General features: G+C 43.1%; 1 protein-coding gene across 1 annotated transcript in view; it reads right to left on the bottom strand.

The window, feature by feature from the left end:
- dnah6 (dynein, axonemal, heavy chain 6) overlaps positions 1-24378 on the bottom strand; it is a 276461-nt gene that overhangs the window by 172450 nt on the left and 79633 nt on the right. The window contains 6 exon segments of the mRNA XM_060916664.1: positions 1926-2033; positions 6314-6462; positions 8346-8513; positions 10110-10247; positions 20005-20166; positions 20407-20562. Of these exon segments, the coding sequence (XP_060772647.1) occupies positions 1926-2033; positions 6314-6462; positions 8346-8513; positions 10110-10247; positions 20005-20166; positions 20407-20562 (881 nt within the window).

The following is a 24378-nucleotide window of genomic DNA, read 5'->3' as shown; positions in this document are numbered from 1 at the left end:
TCAAAAATAGAACTTTCTGGAAGACATGGGTCGCAGTACATCTGGCGTAAGGCAAACACAAGCATTCCAGAATAAGAACATCATACCAGCAGTCAAACACGGTGGTGGTAGTGTGATGGTCTGGGGCTGCTTTTCTGCTTCAGGACCTGGATGACTTGCCATAATTGATGGAACCATGAATTCTGCTCTCTACCAGAAAATCCTGAAGGACAATATCCGCCTATCAGTTCGTGACCTCAAGCTCAAGTGCAGCTGGGTTACGCAGCCGGACAATGATCCGAAGCACACAAGCAAGTCCAACTCTGAATGGCTCAAACGAAATAAAATTAAGGTTTTGGAGCGGCCTAGTCACAGTCCTGACTTGAACCCAATTGAGATGCTGTGGCAAGACCTTAACCGGGCAGTTCATGCTCGAAAACCCTCCAGTGTGGCTGAACTGAAAGAATTCTGCAAAGAAGAGTGGCCAAAAAGTCCTCCATGGCGATGTAAAAGACTCACTGCAAGGTTATCGCAAACGTTTAATTTCAGTTGTTGCCGCCAAGGGTGGCCCAACCAGTTATTAGGTTGAAGGGGGCAATTACTTTTTCACATCCGTGATACAGGTTTTCATTAACCCTTTACTTTTAATAAATGGAGTGATGATTTAAAAGCTGCATTTTGTGTTTACTTACATTGTCTTTATCTTATAGTACACTTAGTTGGATGAACTAAAACATTTAAATGTGACAAATAAGCAAACATGGAAGAAATCAGCAGCGGGGGGGGATACCTTTTCACAGCACTGTAACAGGCATGTCTTTAAAAAACAAAACAAAACAGTAATTACAACTTTTTAATGGAAAAGAATTTGCAAATTTCAGTTTTTTTAAAAAACTGAAAAATAAAAAAGTTTTGCAGTGATTTAAAGGTGGGGTATGAGATTTTTTTCAGGAGTATTTTTTTACCATATTGCTTGAAAAGCTCCTCACACCCATGTTGCAAGCAGTACAGTAGAAGGTTTGACCCAAAAACGAAATATTTTAATCCAGTCTACAGTGTAAAATAAAGGAAAAACGCCATCCAATCATATCGAGGTACCACCTCAAAATGATTGGATACTGACACGTCAATCAGACTGAAGCCCGCGAGCAGCCCGTCCCTTCTGTGTGTGTGTGGTGTGTGTGTGTGTGTGTGTGTGTGTGTGTGTGTGTGTGTGTGTGAGAGAGCGAGCAGAGTGTCACACAGAGCGCAGGATTTTCTCAGTGCGCTCCCTCCAAACAACGGGGATTTACACGAAAACGGAAGGAGATATTCACAAAATTCTTTCACAGTGAGCACTACAAGGATCTCCTGAACACACTGATGTAATTTTTTTGTCTGTAGTGTAAAAACTGAGGTCACTAGAGCGAGTTAAAAATGAGTGACTTTTCTGCCATGTTTATTATGGGAGTCTATGGGGCTGCGCGCCTGCCCTCTCCTCACTTTCAGGCTTCTCATTCAAAAACTGTAAATCCTATCGCTCAGGTAGACACATTGTGTGAATCAGGACAAGTGTGGCTACTACTTTTGAGAAAATTATGTGTGTAGAGTGAAAATTGGGGCTGAAAACACAGTTTAAATGAGAAAGTTTGAGCTATTTTTCCAAGCTCTCTACACTCTAACTTAACGAGCTCCACTGGTGTGTAACGCAATAAACACCCATTATAAAGGCTGACTTTCTCAGGCTTTATAAGGGGGAGGGGGTGGAGACGCGGGGGGGGGGGGGGGGGGGGGGGGAGCATGGCGAGGGCGGGCGTGTTTCTTTTCAAAATATGGCTTGCGGGAACCGTTATTCCAAAATCTCATACCCCACCTTTAATAAAAATGTCTGCACTCCATGTTGCTGCACTTTGTAATGGTTGGTCAAAGGTTTTTGTTTGGTTATTTTTTTTGTTTGTTTTTTTTACCCAAAAAGCTCTGCATCGTCCTTGAGGAACTTGGGCAGGTTGGAGTCGCGTAGTGCTCTAATCAACACCACTTCTTCACTCAGGTGTGGGTTCTCTCGCTTCAGAGACCTGGAAACCACACACACACACACACACACAGTGATGAAACAGGTCTTTATTTAACACGTTAGTACACGTTCATTCGCTCATTCATTTATTTATTGTTTTACACATGTTCATAAATTGGATCATTATGAAAAAATGTGTCTCATTTCGGTTTGTCACATCCATTGCACCTGTAAATGATGTTATACAGTGGTGTTTGAAAGTTTGTGAACCCTTTCGAATTTTCTATACTTCTGCATAAATATGACCTAAAACATCATCAGATTTTCACACAAGTCCTAAAAGTAGATAAAGAGAACCTACTTAAACAAATGAGACAAAAATATTATACTTGGTCATTTATTTATTGAGGAAAATGATCCAATATTACATATCTGTGAGTGGCAAAAGTGTGTGAACCTTTGCTTTCAGTATCTGGTGTGACCCCCTTGTGCAGCAATAACTGTAACTACAGGCCTAGAAATTCATATATTTTTTCCACCAGCCAGCTGGACTAGTTACCTTCCAAAGTAACTAACCAAACAGAAAATCAACTCGCCAAAATTTGTTCATGTATGAATTTTACTTCTGTCAAAAATAACACAAAAGAGAGTAGTTACCATTGTTCATGACTAATGAACATTTTTTTTTCGTTTCCGTTTCCGGTTGAGAGTACGTCGTGCGCATTCTGGCTGCCGCTTCTCACTAGAGCTTTTTTTTTTTTCAATTTTCATTTTATTTATTTTTTCTGTGTGTTTGTGTAGTTTGATGTTTGTTTGAGTGTTTTGTCCGCCGGTGGTGGTGTAGCTCCGGACCCAGTTTTGGGCGTTGGTTCCCTCCAGGCCTTGGTTCGCTGTGGGTGATGCCTGCAATCCCAGCTGTGGACTGCAGTGAGCTCGCTGCTCATTTAACATTCATGGTTGTCCAGCGCTCTGCGCTTTAATGCTTGGCGTGATGTTCCGAGCGATGTTGCTCGGTGGCGTCGCGGCGGCTGTGCAGGCGGTTTGGGACACACCAGCGCTCTGTGTGGCGGAGCTTCTCTGCTCGCTGTGTGGATCCACGGCCTGGTGTTCGAGCGATGTGGCTGACGGCGTCACGGCGGCTGTGCTGGAGATGTGGGACTCGTTTTCATGCGCCTTTTGGTGGGACTGTGGCTGCTACACCACTGGAATTACATCTTGACCCCTACTTGGTGGAATTTTTACTTTTATTTTATATTATTTATTCATTAATTTATTATGTTTTATTGTTATTATTTTTTTCTTTGTCTATAATTGTAAAGCGTCCTTGGGTTTCTTGAAAGGCGCTATATAAGTTGAACTTATTATTATTATTATTATTATTATTATTCATGTGCATTTATTTCAAGACCCGAGTATTTTGATACCGTTTTTTTTTTTTTGCACACTTTACAAATTGTCATTTGCTGCTCCACGTCCTCCTTGCGATATCCAAAAAAAAAAAAAAAGCCAGATGACTGGCCCCTTACTAGTTTTTTTTAGGAACCAATTCGTCCGCTTCCATTTTTAATTTGTCGCTGAAATTGACAGAGCTTACATGGTAGCCTATGCAACACCAGCAATTGCACGAACTGAATCAGCGCTGGAAACTGAAAGTAGGAAATCTTCCCGCAAGTTCCTTTCAGCACCTAGATGTTGCCCGGGATTGGTTGGCGAGTGCGTGACGTTTTTGTTTTTTTTACCCTTTGGCAGCCTCTCACGTTACTGCCTGAGGGACAGGGAGAAAGCCACCGGAAAAGGTTTTAAACAAACGCAACAAACACGAAACAAACGCAAGTCGGCAGATGACCATAAAATACTCGATAGTTACGATATAATAATTATATGTATCTCACACAGAATTTTTGGAGATATATCGAGTATATTCAATACATCGCACAGCCCTAGTCTGAATCTTCGCTTCATATATATTTTTTATTTTCAACTAGCCAGCCGGGCTACCTAGTGACAGGAATTACCCACCAAATGACAAATTAAGTCGCCTCGGGCGACCGGACCACCGCGAATTTCGAGCCCTGAACTAAATGTTTGCGGTAACTGTTGATCAGTCCTGCACACCAGCTTGGAGGAATTTTAGCCCATTCCTCCGTACAGAACAGCTTCAACTCTGGGATGTTGGTGGGTTTCCTCACATGAACTGCTCGCTTCAGGTCCTCCCACAACATTTCCATTGGATTAAGGTCAGGACTTTGACTTGGCCATTCCAAAACATTAACTTTATTCTTCTTTAACCATTCTTTGGTAGAACGACTTGTGTGCTTAGGGTCATTGTCTTGCTGCATGACCCACCTTCTCTTGAGATTCAGTTCATGAACAGATGTCCTGACATTTTCCTTTAGAATTCCCTGGTATAATTCAGAATTCATTGTTCCATCAATGATGGCAAGCCGTCCTGGCCCAGATGCAGCAAAACAGGCCCAAACCATGATACTACCACCACCATGTTTCACAGATGGGATAAGGTTCTTATGCTGGAATGCAGTGTTTTCCTTTCTCCAAACATAACGCTTCTTATTTCAACCCAAATTCTATTTTGGTCTCATCCGTCCACAAAACATTTTCCTGATAGCCTTCTGACTTGTCCACGTGATCTTTAGCAAACTGCAGACGAGCAGCAATGTTCTTTTTGGAGAGCAGTGGCTTTCTCCTTGCAACCCTGCCATGCACACCATTGTTGTTCAGTGTTCTCCTGATGGTGGACTCATGAACATTAACATTAGCCAGTTTGAGAGAGGCCTTCAGTTGCTTAGAAGTTACCCTGGGGTCCTTTGTGACCTCGCTGACTATTACACGCCTTGCTCTTGGAGTGATCTTTGTTGGCCGACCACTCCTGGGGAGGGTAACAATGGTCTTGAATTTCCTCCATTTGTACACAGTCTGTCTGACTGTGGATTGGTGGAGTCCAAACTCTTTAGAGATGGTTTTGTAACCTTTTCCAGCCTGATGAGCATCAACAACGCTTTTTCTGAGGTCCTCAGAAATCTCCTTTGTTCGTGCTATGATACACTTCCACAAACGTGTTGTGAAGATCAGACTTTGATAGATCCCTGTTCTTTAAATAAATGACCAAGTATAATATTTTTGTCTCATTTGTTTAATTGGGTTCTTTTTATCTACTTTTATTATGTTTTCGGTCATATTTATGCAGAAATATAGAAAATTCTAAAGAGTACACAAACTTTCAAGCACCACTGTATATGATGAGGACAATGTGTCAAATTCATTGTTTTCTTAAGAAGCTGAGACAGAGACAAACCTGAAGAGATGCTTCAGAATACCGAAAGTGTCAAAGCTGCATCGGACAATCCTGTCCCTCATCTCGACTCAATCCTTGTTGGATCTGTGAATCCTGAATCTGTCTCTGAATCAAATTTCTAATCTGTCATTTTCTCTGGACCTAAATCAGACTCTTGTTTTGGCTCTCATCATTTTGACGTACTCTCATTAGGATTATCAAGGCTTCATGCTTTTGTTCGATCCTGGCTTCCAATAACTTTTGCACTGATACGCTATGCTGCTCAGTTTAACCCAACAAGAGTTTGGTTACATTTATAGATGGTTTTAATTAACGTTTTGATTTTTAAATGGACTTTATGAGGCTGCCGGTTCATTAGCAGTAAAGCCCGTGTCTCACTGGGTTGCGACAGCCTGCGACTAGCTGGAGACACAACAATTGCGATAAAATATGCGAATTAGCGACAATTTTCACTTGGAATCACACTGAATTGATATTCGCATATTTTATCGCAATTATGTCTCCAACTAGTCGCAGTCTGTCGCAGCCCAGTGAGATACACTCGCACTTCCTGTCTCACGGAAACTGACTTGAGAAGGGTTTATGACGGCTTTGCGACACCAGCGACGCATTTGCGGCTATTTTGAGGGAAATTTTGTCGCACGAGTTTTTTGAACATGTTCAAAATTTCAGCGACGAAGGAGCGACACTTTGCGAGGAAACTGAGAAGCCTCGCGAATGTTTCAAGACACTTTTGAAGCTCTCTCGCGAATGACGTTCGCAATTTGTCGCAAGCCGCCGCAGCCCAGTGAGATACTGGCTTAACACGACTGCTCTGGGACTTGAACAGAAATAAGTACTGGCTGTTCTTCCAAATCTATCTGTTCTCGGTCATGCCGTATAAGACGGTATGACATGAGATGAAAAGACCTTTCATCTTTTACCACTGTCTTTTTACAGCTCAAAGTTTGGATTGAACTGCTGGCTTGTAAGTCACTCGGGATAAAACGAATGAATATAAATGTTCAGCCTGCCGTAGATGGACGTACCCGGCCATGACGAGAACGGATTTGACAGCTCTCATGCCAAAGTCGTAGTGGTCCTGCTGGGAAAGCTGCTCGCTACACAGTTTATACATCTGAGTCATCTTCCTTGCCAGAGTTCTACTGGACTCGAAGCCCTCAGAGTACAAGATCACCTACAGCGAACAGCGAGAGACAGAGAGAGAGAATATACTGTCACTTAAAGTAGTTCTAGAATTTTAGAACCCACTATTGATGAAAATGTAGTATAAGGGTATATATTAAATGCATGCAAATTAAAAATAAAAAATTTCCCCATCAAAGGGGTGTATTTGAGCGACAAAACCGAGCTTCTGGGAAGCATTTCCTGGAAATCCCAGTCGGGAGTCACGTGACCGATGACGTAGTAAATTGACCAGGATGGCAGCATCCAGTATAAACACAAGCGAAATGAGTGAATCAGACGGCGATTATTCAGACGAAATTGCGTCTGAAGACGAAAGTGAATCGTGTTCCAGTCGAGGTGAGTCGATGCACAACATTTTTTCTACTAAATCAGAGGTCTGGGCTGAAACGTGCGTCGTGATCGGCAGTATATTTGGGGCGAACCGATGGCGTTCAAGCGGCCTTTCCAACAACACGGAAAATGACTGCAGCTGTCAAAGTCTGCTTTGTGTGCGTTCGGAGCTTGGGGAGAAGAAAAATGCGGGCCTGAATGGGGACAGTCACGGCTGTATCGTAGAAGTGCAAAGCAGGAACTCGTCCAGGGATCGTCTAGTTCTTGTTTAGTTAAAGAACCCTTTAATTGTCCTAAAGGTTCGGGAAGCTCGTTCAAAGTGCGCCTCAAGATTCTCCCATGGACTATAAAAACCACTTTTCCCTTTACACTCACCAGCATAAATACCGTATTTTCTGGACTATAGAGCGCACCTGTATATAAGCCGCATCCGCTCTATTTTTTTTTAAAAAATTAAAAAAAAGATATACAAGCCGCACCGGGCTATAAGCCGCAGATATCTATGTTGAAAAATTAGATATTTACTGCATGTACAGAACGATTTTGTACTGTAAATGTACATGTATGTACCTGAACAGATTCTTTCCGAACAGTGCCTTTTAACACGGCAGCAACTTTGCTGATTAAAACGGAACAGAACCAAGAGAAAATAACCGGTATTTATTTACCTTCATTTCTCCTGTGTTTGAAACCACAAGTCACTTTAATCATCTTCGCTGGATTTGAAAATAATTACCAGTTAGTAATTTGTCGTGCGTGTTCTATCTGCTAAAGATCTGCTAATTCTTCTTTGCATTGATTTTTCGTCTATCTTATTTTTGATTCTACTTCCGGTTAGAGCGCCCCTAGCGGTGGAAGAAAAATCCACAGAATAGCCGCACCTTTGTATAAGCCGCATGGTTCAAAACCTAGGAAAAAAGTAGCGGCTTATAGTCCAGAAAATACGGTATGTGCACTAGCCTTCAACTAGCACCAGTCTGCCCTCGTCCGCTTTACTTGCCGGTTCCACTCAGCGAGATCGTATCCATTATTCTGATCAGGATCAGGGAACTGATGCAGAGATGCTCCGTCTTTGTTGGTTTTAGAACAGCCGTACGCAACACACTTTTTTACCATCGTATACAGTGGAAATAATCCGTAGATCCGCGAATTGTCACTCACAGTCACAGTATGTACAGGAAGTGAGCTGTCTAGCTTGTCAATTTACTACGTCATCGGTCACGTGATCGCGGCGCGATGTTTTGCTCGTGGGCTATCGCAGAAAATCCTCTATAAAATCATTACGGATAAACATTTTTTAGTGATTTTTTTTGTAATATACTACAAATATTAGTATTCATCGTTACATGCAAAGGCGATTTTCAAATTCTAAAACTACTTTAAAAAGAAAGAGCCTGGTTTATTCTACTTCACCAACAAATGGGTAAATGTGAAGATGGTTCTGTACTACAGCAGAATATCGAAAGAATTTAAAAAAAAAAAAAAAAAAAAAACTCAGGCCATGCTGTTATAGGAAAGTAATGAATGAAATGACAAATGCACCTCAGCGATGAGGGCGTAGTTGGGCACCATCATAGCGATGGGTCTGAAGAGGGCCTTCAGATTGTCTGGGAGCTCAGTCCTGCCTGCGTAGCCTGGGTTCATCGTGATGAAGGCGGCGCATGTCATCACCAGCTTAATCTCCCTCCCTTCAAACATGAACCAAGACAGCTACACACACACACACACACACACACACACACCATTCATCCCATTTATTTAGACTACGTTCAGACTGCACCCTGAAACGACCCATATCCGATTTTTCTTGCCCATATGCGACCTGTATCCAATTTGTTATTGACAATCTGAACGACACACATCCGATTTTTTCACATGCGACCCAGGCCGCTTGGATATGTGGTCCTAATTCCGATGCATATCCGTTATTTTCACATGCGACTGCAGTCTGACCGGACAGGTCGCATTCATGCGACCTACACGTCATCGACAAGAGACAAACGTCACTATTCTGCGTTGGCTAATCCCGCCTCTTTGGTGGAAAACAACAACATTTGTACAGTTTTCAGAATTTAAATAGACTTTTATGGCCCTTTTCCACTACCCTTTTTCAGCTCACTTCAGCCCGACACGGCTCGCGTTTCGACTACCTCAGAGCAGCACGACTCAGCTCGCTTCAGCCCTGCTTAGCACCCAAAACTCGCACGGTTTTGGAGTGGGGCTGAAGCGAGCCAAACCGAGCCGAGCGGGGCTAGGGGCGTGAGCAGACACTCCCCTGTGCACTGATTGGTGAGGAGGAGTGTCCTCACATGCCCACACACGCCCCGCGAGCACGCTGGGATCTGTAAACACCGTAAACCCGGAAGAAGGAGAATTACAAATTACGAGAATTATGAAGCCTTATGCGCCTCGCCTCATCTATACGCTCTTGCCAGTATCTGTTGGCGTTGTCGGTGACAACAAGCCACAGCACCAAGACCAGCAACACTAACGACTCCATGTTTATTGTTTACTATCCGGGTCGTGAGACTACCGCTTAAAAGATCATTGATGTCACTGTTTGCGCCGCCTAACGACATCACGTGACGTCCACCCACTTTCGCTAACTCCACCCAATGTGTCCACCCACTTCCAGCCAGCACGGTTCAGCGCGGTTGTAGTCGAAATGCAACTCCAACAGCCCCGCTCAGCCCGACTCAGCACGGCACGGCTCAGCCCGACTCAGCCGCGTTGGTAGTGGAAAAGCGGCGTTAGAGAATTGATCAAGCTAATGGTGGATTTGGTAGGGACTTGGATGTTGATCTGTTAGCCTGATTAAATAAAACAGTTTCTATAACTGATTTATAACTTAAACCATCCTGTATTACAAGATTATAAGATTGTTCTGGAAATTTCCAGTAATTTGACACCTTCGGTCTCATTAGTCTGCTGCCCACATTAATCAGATTATTGTGTGAGTTCCGCCGCCGCCACAAAAACCACATCGCCAGGTCTCGCCTCATCTCCATGCTTTACTTGCAAACTTGAAGAGTGCGCTTTTTTTTTGTTTACGTATTACGTAGATGTGCTTATTACGTGTCAATTTGCGCATGCGGGACACTTTTGGGTCGTTTTCCGTTCATATTGGAGATCGCATACAAGTCTCATATAATTGGTAATGTGAACGGCCTAACAAAAAAATCGGATTTCACAACAAATCGGATATGGGTCGTTTCAGGTTGCAGTCTGAACGTAGTGTTACACTCACTATCAGCAAGCAACTCAACATCATAACACGTTGCATCGAAGTGTGTGTGTGTGTGTTACCTTGTTGGCCTTTGCGTTTTTGATAGTGATCAGCTGTTGGGCGATGACGGACAGCACCTCGATGTTGATACGGTTGAACTCGTCAAAACAACACCAGGCTCCAGATTGAGCTAGACCACTGAAGAATGTGCCCATCATCTACAAACACACACACACACACACACACACACACACACACACACACACACACACACAGAATGGACATTCTGTCAAAAGGAAACACTGGCCTCAGTGGCATGGCTGGCCAAATTATTCAGCCTGTTTACACAGACTAAAATCACAAACATGCATTATACAGGGTGTCCCAAAAAATTTCAGATCGATTCACGATCTAATAACCTGGCCAATTCTTGTTCAATTAACCTCAAATTTTAACACCATGTACGGAAACAGGTCAAAATTTGATGTGTAATGTTTTTTGTTTTTATCTTTTTAAGTATAGAAATGCCATTCCCATACGGAAATGTGATATATGACATCTGGGTGCGATTTGCTGGGGGGGATGGTGGGGATCATCCCCCCCTCTGGTTTTTATCTCTGCTGAAAAAAAATCCTCGGGGACAACCCCGTCAATAAAACAAACAAACCAAAAAAAAAGTTGACATGACAGGCATGTTGTGACACAGTTTTCTATGGTCTATAGGGCTGTAACGATACACCCAACTCACGATTCGATTCGTATCGCGATTTTTGACCCACGATTCGATAGCCCACGATTTTTTTTTTTAATGTTTTTTTAAAGTAGTAAATTTGACTTATTAACATTTACTTACTTACATTAACTATTTAATAACAAATAATTCAGACCACTGCAGAGAATGAGTAATCTGTATGCAAAAATGAACAAATGTATATCCAAAGACTGTTTTATTTCTCAAAATAATACTGTTGAGCCGGAAGCTCTGGTTTTTTCGGTTCTGAAAAAGTCATTTTTCCAAATCGTGTAAATCTGTTAAGATTTTTTTTTTTGGGGGGTGGCTCTCTCACTGTCTCACTCTCATAGGGCCAATGATTTTCTGTGATCGCGGAAAACAGATGGAAATTACGGAATTTTTATGGTGAAACATTGCTCGCGTGTCAAAATGTAACTGCCGCAGAAGGCTTCCGCCCAAGCAGACATGCCTTCAGTGTTGCCAGATATTGCTAACGTTTTCCACCTCAAAATATGTTCAAAACCAGCCAAAAAGCACCTAAACCTGCCCAATCTGGCAACACTGCATGCCTTTCCGGTCAAGTGATTGTGATTGGCTTGTGGCACACCTAGCCAGCCAATGAGCTGCTTGTTTACAGATTCGCTCCCCACGTCGCAACCAGATTGGCGACCGCTTAAAAGAAATGAATGCTCTGCCAGGTTTAGACCGTCGTGAGACAGGTTAGTTTTACCCTACTGATGATGTGTTGTTGCAATAGTAATCTGTGTGTGGACGTTGCGTGACTCGCAGAAGATTGTCGCAGGTCGGCGAAAAAACGACTTACTAATAGATATAAAAAAATAAAAGTAATTTAAGTAAGTTTAAAATGTAATTTAAATAAAAAGTAAAGTATTCATAAATTGAAGTTTGGAAGCGCCTCTGTTTTTGGGCTGAGGAGAAGTTTGAAAGGGTGTACCACGATTCTGCCTTCTTGCATCGCGATACGGATCGTGGCTCTGCGTATCGCGATTTCGATTTCGATACGCATATCGTTACAGCCCTAATGGTCTACATTGCACTCACTTTCAAAATGACCCCAAGTGGCAGCTTTGATGTTCACGAACGTCCCCAGCAAATAGATACATTGTAGATAATAACAATATCCAGAGTGTGAACGTGGATTTAGCGCCATGAATCACATCCTTACTGATGAGCGCAACAGAATGAATGTATCCACACTGACAGCCTTCTTTTCCTCGCTGTCAGTGGGCCAGACATGCGTTCCTTCCCTGCTGAGAAATTCGCAGAAATGTGGATTAAAGAAGGGCGAAACGTGGCGGATAGCGCACTGATGGGAAAGCAGAAAAGGCCACATGAACTGCGCCATCAGAGCAAACTGTTCATTTAGTATTCATGTATTTTAGTGATTTTCAAGTCACTGTCCATTTAATCCGGAGGGAGAGAAACATCACAACAACGCGACAAGCAATGCGAACTTTGTTGTGTGTTATGGCCCGGTCACACCGCCCAAACTTTGCTGGAGCGTTCCTTGAACGGTAGGGAGGGGGGGCCGAATTTCGACAACGCTCGTCACCGCGCACAAAATGGGAAAAAAATCGAAAACACGGGCGTTGGCTTAGCGGTGCACCGCTGAAGCCGGCGTTGCTTTAGCGGTGACGCGAGCGTTGGTATAGCGGCGTTCTGCGCATGCGGGCTTTGGCTCGGCGGGGGTATAAAGTTGGTTTAGCACCAATCATAGCAAGTCTTTCAGCATCCATGGTGATACAGTTTTACTGTAACTTTGAGCAAATTCGATATAGACGAGGTCTGAACTCAACGGCACCTCGATTCCAAATGAGCTCCTGGTCCATTTCTCCCCGTATTTATAGCCAAATTCTGGTCCCGCTCGGACACCTCTATACCAACGCCAAACCAAAGTTCATCGCCGCCATGGATAGCTGCTTCAACGCCCGACACCGTTCCAGCAACCCCGTGTCCGCTCGTAAAACGCTTACAACCGCTCCACCGAAGTTTGTGCAACGTTTAATCGCCGCCCGGGCAAAGCTGGCGAAGCAGCGGTGGTCCAGCATTCAAGATTTCTGCGTTGGCCTAGCGGACCCGAGCGTCCACGAACTTGCGTCTAGCGGTGCCAAACTTTGACTGGGCGTTGGTGGAGCGGGGGTGAACTTTGCCGGGGCGGAAAATTGCCCCCTCCTCACCGCTCGCAATATTTTGTGCAGCTCAAAACTTTCGGAGCGGTAGGAGGGCCCCTCGAGAAACATCAGCGGTGGCCAAGTGTATACAGCGTTGCTTTAACGGGGCCAACTTTTGTTAAACGGTGGTGAACGGTTACGAGCGGTGATGAATTTTTTTCACCGCTCCAGGAACGCTCCAGCAAAGTTCGGGCGGTGTGACCGGGCCATTAGTGTATTTAGTCAGAGAGATAGGAAGATGAATTTACTATCTCTGGTTCGTTTTCATTTAGTGTTTGTGGCAGCGGGGGCGTGGTCAAGCATCGGTCTGTGACAGAAGGACGGCAGGACAGAACTGATTTCACACAACTCGCTTTTATTCAGCTTTTCAGCTTCTATCTGCACACGCACACACATCAGTCGTCTAGTTGTGGAGAGAGCTCCCGCTGCTCTTGCTCTCTCTCCTTAAATAGGGCGCGGTCGCTGGGAAGACACACAAACACATTAATTAACGACAGGTGTAGTGATTCTGCCACTTACCTTCCCTGACTCCACCCTCCTGTCACAGACCGATGCTTGACCACGCCCCCGCTGCCACAGTGTTATTCATTTGATATCGTCGGATGTTATTGAGCTGTTAGCCTACTGTTACCTTAGTTTTGTGACGTTTCATGATTAAAAAAAAAAAACACCCCCCCTTCTGGTTTTTTGACAAATCGCACCCTGTATGACATATACGGCCCTATATCAAGAATGATACTGCCATATATGTTACCTATAGGGTGATCTTTTATCATCACATACATACATCCTCTAGATCAGGGGTGCCCACACTTTTCTGAATGGTGATCTACCTTTTAAGTGACTGACTCAGAATGATCTACTAACTACGCACATTACGTGTCTTTTTTAAATTTACAATACCAAAATGAACACAGTGTCATACGGGCTATTTCACTAAGGTTTCACATTTAAATCACAAGTTGAATTCATTTATGATTGAGTTTTATTTCCATACCAACCCTGGAAATAACAACAGTAACATCCACAATAGAGGCTACTAATCAGCATGTGATTTCATACACAGTGACATTACATTGCTCATACAATTTAGTAGCCTACATTTACGATAAAAAAAATCCACACATTGAAATGTAACTTTTTTTAACACTACGATTTTCTTTTAACATACATACATAGATAGAGGCATTTGGCCCACAGTACACACTCTCATACTAGAACTCACTCTTCAAACTGAAACTTTCAGACAATGAATTAACTTTATGTGTACATTGCATGTAGCCATTTTTTTTTTTGCATGTGGCAGGTTCACATTACATTGCCCATAAAATTCAGGCCTACATTTATGATCAAAGTCCACACATTGAAAATGAACTTTTTTAAAACTAGGACTTTTTTTTTAACATACATAGAGTGGCAATTGGCCTACATGACACACCCTCTCACACTACAATTCACTGTTGAAACATTGAAACTTTCAGACAATTAACTTTATGCATGTAGTCTTTTTTTTGTGCATACACAGGGGCATGTTCACATCAGTGGTCAGTAGGCTACCTTATTCAGATGATGACTTGCATTGGATGGAGTCAACAAGGGATGCATAGTCCGGGATATAGCTACTGATAGCCAGTCTCAGACACGCCTCCAAATGATCGTCGGTCAGGGTGGAGCGGTATTTGGATTTTATAATTTTCATATGTGAAAAGGCTGACTCGCACAAGTAAGTAGACCCAAACATTGCAGTCAGAGATGTTGCACATTTTCTCATGTTGGGATACTTTTCTTCTGTGAGCAAACTCCAGAACTGTTCATTGGCCCTGGACTTCAGGTTAATGTCTGCTTGCAGTGTCAAGATCTCATCCTCAACTTCAGCAGAACTGAGCTGAAACACTGTTGAGATTTTGGAAGCGAGGACATCGACCTCAGCATCCTCCCGAAAAGGGAAGCGCATGAACATGGCAACTGGCTCGAGTAGAGCGAAGTCTTGAAATCTCCTGTCAAAGTCTGACAGGACAGTGTCAATCTGTTCTGCATAACATGCACTGTCAAACTCCGTTGAGTCCTTTCCTTGATTATTCAGCTCAGATGCAAGGTTGCTAAAGTTTCCCAGATCATTGCGTTGGATCTTTGAAGAAAGCAGTTTAAGTTTTCCTTTGAAGGCGTTCACTGTGCTTATCATATTGATCACGAGTTTCTCTTTGCCCTGTAATTCCACGTTTAGCTCATTGAGCATGTTTGACAGATCCGTTAAAAACGCCAAATCAAGCAACCAACGATCATCATTAAGTTGCTCGTATTCTGCATGTTTTTTCTCCTGAAGGAACTGCTTTATCTCGGGAAGGAGATCGCGAAATCGTTGCAGGAATTTCCCCCTACTCAACCACCTTACGTCTGTGTGAAGCAGTAGTCCTGTGTGGTCGCTGTCAGCCTCCTCAAGCTGCAAGCGGAAGAGTCGTCTTTGGAGAGATTTTGCACGGATAGAACAGGCCACTTTTGTTGCTACGTCCATGATCTCTTTCACGTTCAACATTTTCGCACACAACGCTTGTTGGTGTATGATACAATGGTAACTTAGAAAGTCAGGAAATGCTTCATCCTCTCGGCATTTGGCAACAAATCCAGTACGCCTGCCTGTCATGGCAGGCGCCCCGTCCGTGGTGATAGACACCAACTTGCACACTGGAATCTTAGTCTTGTCGATAAAGTTTTTGAATATCTGAAAAATGTCCTCCCCCCGTGTGTGTGCGTTCATATGCAGAACTGCTAAAAGTTCCTCTTTTGCAGTCATATCATGAGCCATCCGAATAAAAATGCACAACTGGGCTTTGTCTGTGATGTCGGTAGATTCGTCCATCTGTAACGAGAAGCACTCGTAACAGTCAATGTCCTTAGCAAGCTGCTGTACTAAGTTGTCGCCCATCATTTCGCATCGCCTGGTCACTGTATTTCCTGTCAATTGAACAGCTTTGACTGCAGACATTATTTCCGTTTTGTTTTTAAAGTCTTTAAACAACGCATCTGATGCCTCGATGAAGGCTTCCTTCACCATAACTCCATCCTGGAAACACTTTTTGTGCCTAATGATCGTGCGACTCACCCGGAACGATGCCTCTGTGGCGCCCTTGGCTTTCGACGTTGGCCGAGTGAAAAGAGACTGCTGTCCAAGAAGCTGAGACTTCAACTCCCTCACCTTTCTCTTTCTCAATTCAGTGCTTGGAGGAAAGTCAGTATCAAAGGTTCGATGAACCATTTGAAAATGTCTCTCTACGTTCCCTTTCTTTGGAAGTGCAATGCTGGATTGACAGATCAGACAGACACACTTCGAGTGTGACATCGTGAACAAGAAGTCCTCTTCCCATTCTTGATGGAAATGGTAAGTCTTCGATTTTTTTTATCTGTTTATCTCCCTCATTCATTCCCGAATCATTTTTTGTAGGCTACTACACAGCGAATCGAGCTACAGCGAAAACGAAAATGCAGTGGTAAAAGGAAAGCAAGCAACAACTGGCGCTTGTCTGTAGTAGGCTATGAGATATGTTATGGTTGTTATGGTAATGGTGTAACAAACTTTTTAGTTTTAGTTACACGTCAATCAGCGGGCACGTTATAATATCATTATGTGATAGGATGAATTGCTTTTCTGAAAACGCGCGGGGGGGTTTTTTTCCGTTTTTTTTCTTGCGGAGTTCTGTGAGCTACTCTCATTGGCCCTGCGATCGACCAGTCGATCGCGATCGACGTATTGGGCACCCCTGCTCTAGATATATGAAGATACAAGTTTATAACATATATGAAATACCCATAGTACAATTTGTATATGTACCTGCATTAAAAATGTCCGCATGAGGATGTTTTATATGGTGTTACATGTTGCAACCATTTCCAGTGCTGCTTGAAAGTTTGTGAACCCTTTAGATGCAGCACGGAAGCCATCAAACATCACTGAGCTAGAGGCTTTTGCACGTGAAGAATGGGCAAAGATTCCGATCGAGAGGTGTAAGAAGCTTGTCAGCACTTACTGAAAACGTTTGTTAGAAGTTATAAAAGCTAAAGGATGATCCACAAAGCATATATATGTTTTTACCTCTTATGTACATATATTTCATATATAGAAATTCAACATATGTACATATATTACATTTACGTATGGGTTCACTCGAAAAGAAAAGGTGTTTTGTGTGTTCGAGTACTGTCACGCTTCCGGGCTCACCCTCTGTCTGCCTCAACCCTCAGGACTCCAGTTCCCATAATCCCCCTCACGCACCAGTCGCTTCCACGTGCACTCCGTCATCCAATCCGGAACCACTTCCTCGGAGTGGTTCGCCTGAGTTCTAGTCACAATCACCTGTACCTTTTTGTTTATGTCTGTATTTTACCCCTTTGTCTGTTTTGTTCTTTGCACAGCATTGTCTTCACTTTTCGTAAGCCTACTGAGCGTTACTGTACTGATTGTTTACCTGTGTACGACCCTTTTTGCCTTCTGGTTTTTTCCCGTTCCGCCTAGCCCTTGTGTTTTGATTGCTCGTTCCTCGAGTCCCGGTTTCTCGATCCTCGCCTGTTTTCGGATTACGATTTGCCTAGCCCTTGTGTTTAGACTGCCCGAATCTCCCGATTCCCGGTTCTTCGACTACTGCCTGTTTTCTGACCCTTGTTACTTTTTTGGATCTCTCGGTATTGACCTGGCCTGGCTTTTGTACATTGTTTTTGATTGCCCTTTTCTCATTAAAACCTCGAGTTCATTTATAATCCGCGAATGTCTGGTCTGTCACAGCCACTTTACAAGTACGCTCGAACACAGTCGAACAAGACTGTGCAGCGTGCATTTATGAGAGAATTCTCTAAAAATGCACCAAGTGCAATGCAGATTTGGACACGGCACAAAAAGTTAAAAGAAGAAGGCTGTCTTTCTGTGTGTGCGTGTGTGTGTGTGTGTGTGTGTGTGTGTGTGTGTGTGTGTGTGTGTGTGTGTGTGTGTCTCAGGCAGCACACATGTTGAAAATTTGTAAAATCATTCATGGAATCCACATACCTTTGAATTTCTCATTCAAACTTTGAGGAATAAATCTTATATCGCTCAACATTAAGCCTGTTCAGTTTCATTTGCCTCGGCTATGTACAACCCCGATTCCAAAAAAGTTGGGATAAAGTACAAATTGTAAATAAAAACGGAATGCAATAATTTACAAATCTCAAAAACTGATATTGTATTCACAATAGAACATAGACAACATATCAAATGTCGAAAGTGAGACATTTTGAAATTTCATGCCAAAGATTGGCTCATTTGAAATTTCATGACAGCAACACATCTCAAAAAAGTTGGGACAGGGGCAATAAGAGGCTGGAAAAGTTAAAGGTACAAAAAAGGAACAGCTGGAGGACCAAATTGCAACTCATTAGGTCAATTGGCAATAGGCCATTAACATGACTGGGTATAAAAAGAGCATCTTGGAGTGGCAGCGGCTCTCAGAAGTAAAGATGGGAAGAGGATCACCAATCCCCCTAATTCTGCGCCGACAAATAGTGGAGCAATATCAGAAAGGAGTTCGACAGTGTAAAATTGCAAAGAGTTTGAACATATTATCATCTACAGTGCACAATATCATCAAAAGATTCAGAGAACCTGGAAGAATCTCTGTGCGTAAGGGTCAAGGCCGGAAAACCATACTGGGTGCCCGTGATCTTCGGGCCCTTAGACGGCACTGCATCACATACAGGCATGCTTCTGTATTGGAAATCACAAAATGGGCTCAGGAATATTTCCAGAGAACATTATCTGTGAACACAATTCACCGTGCCATCCGCCGTTGCCAGCTAAAACTCTATAGTTCAAAGAAGAAGCCGTATCTAAACATGATCCAGAAGCGCAGACGTCTTCTCTGGGCCAAGGCTCATTTAAAATGGACTGTGGCAAAGTGGAAAACTGCTCTGTGGTCAGACGAATCAAAATGTGAAGTTCTTTATGGAAATCAGGGACGCCGTGTCATTCGGACTAAAGAGGAGAAGGACGACCCGAGTTGTTATCAGCGCTCAGTTCAGAAGCCTGCATCTCTGATGGTATGGGGTTGCATTAGTGCGTGTGGCATGGGCAGCTTACACATCTGGAAAGACACCATCAATGCTGAAAGGTATATCCAGGTTCTAGAGCAACATATGCTCCCATCCAGACGATGTCTCTTTCAGGGAAGACCTTGCATTTTCCAACATGACAATGCCAAACCACATACTGCATCAATTACAGCATCATGGCTGCGTAGAAGAAGGGTCCGGGTACTGAACTGGCCAGCCTGCAGTCCAGATCTTTCACCCATAGAAAACATTTGGCGCATCATAAAACGGAAGATACGACAAAAAAGACCTAAGACAGTTGAGCAACTAGAATCCTACATTAGACAAGAATGGGTTAACATTCCTATCCCTAAACTTGAGCAACTTGTCTCCTCAGTCCCCAGACGTTTACAGACTGTTGTAAAGAGAAAAGGGGATGTCTCACAGTGGGAAACATGGCCTTGTCCCAACTTTTTTGAGATGTGTTGTTGTCATGAAATTTAAAATCACCTAATATTTCTCTTTAAATGATATATTTTCTCAGTTTAAACATTTGATATGTCATCTATGTTCTATTCTGAATAAAATATGGAATTTTGAAACTTCCACATCATTGCATTCCGTTTTTATTTACAATTTGTACTTTGTCCCAACTTTTTTGGAATCGGGGTTGTAGTTTCTGGGATATTTACATCTCAAATATCACTTTTTTTTTTTTGAAACACCCTGTATTTATCCCGAGTGAAGGAAGTGTTTTCTCACACGCTCTAAAGTACAGGAGTAAAACTCAATGTCTTATCCTATACTAAACAACCTAAATAATCATAAAGCTGGCGCCTAAAATGCCAACACAGACCAGGCACTTTACTGATGAAATTAATGACAGGGCTCTGCTGCCTCCTTGGGACCAGCAACTACACTACACATGGACTGGCTTGTTGTAAAAAAAAAAAAAAAACAGATAAAAAGTGCGTAAACAGGAAGTGAATTCTAAGTCACCTTGTAATCGAGTCCATCAGAACAGTTAAAGACCACACACTGGATGGCCAGGGCTTTGGCCAGGTCTTTAGTGGTCTCGGTTTTTCCAGTACCAGCAGGACCTGCTGGAGCGCCGCCCAGGTCCAGCTGTAGCGCCCCCATTAGACAAAGGTAGCAACGGTCCTAAAAATCAACACAAACAAGTATAAACACTGTTTCAAGACCTAACTTGTTAATGAGCTTTACACTTTCATTACGGTGGACAAAACAACTAACCCTAACTAACACATCTATGAACACATTCAAAACATGTTATAAAACCTCCATAACACATGCACATTTTTAGAAATATTTACGAACTACACCATATAGCAATCTCTCTTATGCATTATGAATTCTTAACATATTGTTCATGTGTATTACTGTTAACGGGGTGATGACCAGACGCGGGCAGGCTCCCAGGTACTCGTATCCGTAGATGTACCGAGATAGAGCCATTTTGGCCACGCAGTTATCCAGATCCGCATCCCAGTAGTAGCGGAGCTGCTTCTGCCACTCAAAGTTACTTCTCGAGTCCACCTACATGAACACATATGATATATGATCTCATTGTATGGGCTTCATGACTCACAATATGTCATGGATAAGTTATAATACACTAGGGATTGTTTACAGCACTCATTGGACTGACCAACACACAGTAAAATGGAAAAGTCCAAGGAGCTCAGTGCAGATCTGAGAAAGAAGATCATAGATATACACAACTCCGGAATGTCTCTTGAAGCCATTTCTAAACAACTGCAAATTCCAAGATCAGTTCAAACAATTGTATGCAAGTTATTGTGAGGTGTAGTCACAGGGTTTCCCCAGGTTTGACCACCATAAATTTAAGACTTTTTTAAGACCTTTTTAAGACCACTTAAATGAGAATTAAGACCTACATCACACCCATTATGCGGTCGTAGAACACCAGATCAAATTCCCAATAATGACAAATGTTTCAAGTAAAAATACTTTTATTATAAAAGTTATATACTTAAAGGTCCCATGGCATGGTGGTTTGTTGATGCTTTAAACGGGCTCGTGGAGGTTTCCGGATGTTATATCCGCAGCCTTTCTCGAAATGAACCCTCGGCACGTAAATATAGCCTCCTGGGAGAAAGCCCCATTTCAGCGCTTTTCCCAGTGCGTCGTTTTGCTAATGAGAAGCAGGAGGTGGGGGAGGGTAGAGGGTGGGGGCGGGCCATGGGGGAGGGGGAGGGGCTTGACCAAGCTGTGCACACACATACTCGCTGCTATCAGCGCCTGTAGCCACGCTGCTAAGACAAAACCCCGTTCTCCCTCGGACTCCTTTCCTAAACTCAACGTGACACAGAGAACAGAGAGTGAGAGTGTTCAGAGTGGTAGTTTACGAATGTATAATACCCTAGGCTTGAACACGCACTCCATAACCAAAGAGGATAGAAGCAGCAACTACAGCAACATAGCGCTTATCCAACAGAAGACATGCATTGCGGAGCAATAGTCAAACATAAGCTCATAAGTTACAGTCAATTTCCAGACTAAACTCAGTTTAACAGAGCATGCTGCATGCTCTTTAGTTTTGTAGCGCAGATTACCTGGCTAACTGCAGGAAGCGGTTAGCTGCACAGCTAATGTAGCCATTGCTAGGCTAACGCGCCGATTTTAAAACACGGCAAAACGACCAGTTATACACTTACTTGTTCGGTGTTTGTTGCTGATGTGGCAGGGATGCTTGGTACGGACCCAGGCTTCAGTGACCGTTGATGTGCAAAACCTGCCCTGTACTGTCCCAAGTTGTGGAAACATTCCTCAGGAAAATGCTTCCGACAAACATACACCGTCTTAGGTAGACTCGACGGCGTATTATTGAAGTAAATAAAATTAAGCCACTGCGTCTTCAGGGGCTCTCCCGTCGGCAGTAAAAACAGACTCTTTTCTGTGTTGTCACATCCATGTACAGCGCAATTTCCATGTTTCGCTCGCTTAGGTGATGCCATGTTGTTGTGTCCTCCCTCTATGGTCTCCTCACTACAACTGGGCGGGGCAATCCATACAGTGGGTGGGAATCCAGAGGGGGGGCGTGGGGATCATCTCCCTTGCTGACGTAGTAAAGGGAAGAGCTTATCAACGCGCCGTTTTGACGCGCCATTCTCAAATGTTGGGCATAGTTTGGTTTACACATTATGAAATTTCTAGCCACTGGGGTGACTTAAGAAAGTCAGAGGAACTCATTTTAACGTTAAAAAAAACTCAGTGAAAATTTCATGCCATGGGACCTTTAAAAGTCATTATGTGCATTGCTTGTCGAATCTTCACATTCAAGACAAAAAAACAAGTCTAAACCTGGAAGAAAGGAGCACAACGTAGGGTCCAAGTCATGGCTTTAAAGGTACACAAAAATGCAATAGGCATACCAACACATTAATGCCAAAGGTGTGCACTCACCAGTCAGAAAGCCAAACTGAGGGCCTAACTCGAGGCCTAAAGAACTGTCTCTGAACTAATTATGACCATGCACCCAGAGATGATACTTAAAATAAAAAAGTGATGTGGGTGTATTTTTTTAAATAAAATATCAAAACATTCACAACACTCTAAACAGACAAACTCTTTATCTTAGACCCCGTCCACACGTAGCCGGGTATCTGCTAAATCGAAGATATTTTTCTACGTTTTGGCCTGTCATCCACATGAAAACACATCAAAAACGAATATTTAAAAAAACTCCGGGCAAAGTGAAGATTTTTGAAAACTCCGTGTATGCCTTTTCGTGTAGACAGAGATAACCGGAGGTTTGCGTTTTAGAACGTCACAATCTGCGCCAAAAAAATGACAACAAATCTGCCCTGACGTCAAACGTGCGACCTTTGTTTACTGCAGAAGCCAGATTAAGCATGGACAACGAGTAATGGATCGGAGTAGTGCCTCGAAAGCGTTAATTATTGTGCAGGTGCTATTCTGATGTGATTAGGGGGTAGGATTTGGGGAAATAATGCCATCTACAGGTTTGGAATGCTTATGAATGTGATTGAAAACGCAGATGTTCGGTTACGTGTGGAAGGGATTTTTTTCAAAGACGAGGTGGTGTGGATAAAACATTTTTATAAACGGAGGGGGGGAAAATGTTCGGTTTTAAAAATACCCGGCTACGTGTGTACATGGCCTTAGTTTCCCAGCACTTGCTTCAACCATTTTACATTTTGTACCCTTGTAAACGAGGGAGGGAGAGAGATACAGAGGGGCATAGATAGATAAGAGATGAGGGGGACAGATGGGAAGAGAGAGAGATAGAGATAGATAGATAGAAAAGAGGTAAGCCTAAAGTCTCTTAAAGGTGCACAAAAATGCAATTGGCGTACCAATACATTGGTACAATGGTGTGCACTCACCGGTCAAAAAGCCAAACTGAGGGCCCAACTCAAGGCCTAAAGAACGGTCTCTAAACTAATTATGACCAGAGATGATAAACAGACAAACTCTTTGTCTTAGTTTCCCAGCATTCAACCTGCTTCAACCATTTTACATTTTGAAGAATAAAAAGAAATGTAAATACTCCTGGTAAACAAGGGAAGGAGGGAAGACATAGATGTGAAGGTGGATAGATAAGAGACACAATAAGATAAATAGATAGATAGGAAAGAGGTATACAGATGGATAAGAGATTGATAGGAGAGAGTGATAGACATAATATAGATTACCACACAGAGTGGTAGACAGACATAAGAGATAGATAGGAGAGGAAAGATAAAAAGATATAGCTAGAATAGTGAGATTATAGATGAATAGGACAGACAGAGTGCTAGACAGTTAAGAGAGAGACAGACCGATAGATAGATAGGAGATAGACAGACAGGAGAGAGCGAGCGATAGACAGATATATATGAGAGAGAGAGTGTAAGAGAGAGAGACAGATAGATAGGAGAGTGGTCCATTTGTTTACTTTTCGTCGTCTTGTTTAGACTTTCGTCGAACATTACGACGAATCCACCACTTGCCTTGTTAACGTCTTTGACCAACTCCTTCGTTATATAAGGAGCAAGACCGAATTTTGTTATGCAAGACGTTTTGTTTTTTCCACAGGAGAATGTTGTAGCGACTTCCGAGTCTGGGAACACAGCCTTAAAGAGTTCGCTTATGCCCTCGTTCAAGCTGTACGAGTGGTGTTCCGTAATTGTTTTTAAAATCCAGAGCACCTCTGCCCGAAGTGTCGGGGTTCCACCGACACCCATCATGCCACTGCTCGGCCCTTGTGTTGTTGCTAGCCTTGCCGATGATGTCTGGCTTGGCTGATGCTGCTGACGGTCGACAGTGGTGCTCGTGCCAACTCCAGGTGCATTCGGAGATTGAACCGTGCAGAACTGAGCGATGGGC

Source organism: Neoarius graeffei, chromosome 3, assembly GCF_027579695.1.
Source record: "Neoarius graeffei isolate fNeoGra1 chromosome 3, fNeoGra1.pri, whole genome shotgun sequence".
NCBI classification, from domain to species: Eukaryota; Metazoa; Chordata; class Actinopteri; order Siluriformes; family Ariidae; genus Neoarius; species Neoarius graeffei.
This window is presented reverse-complemented; position numbering and strand designations above follow the sequence as displayed.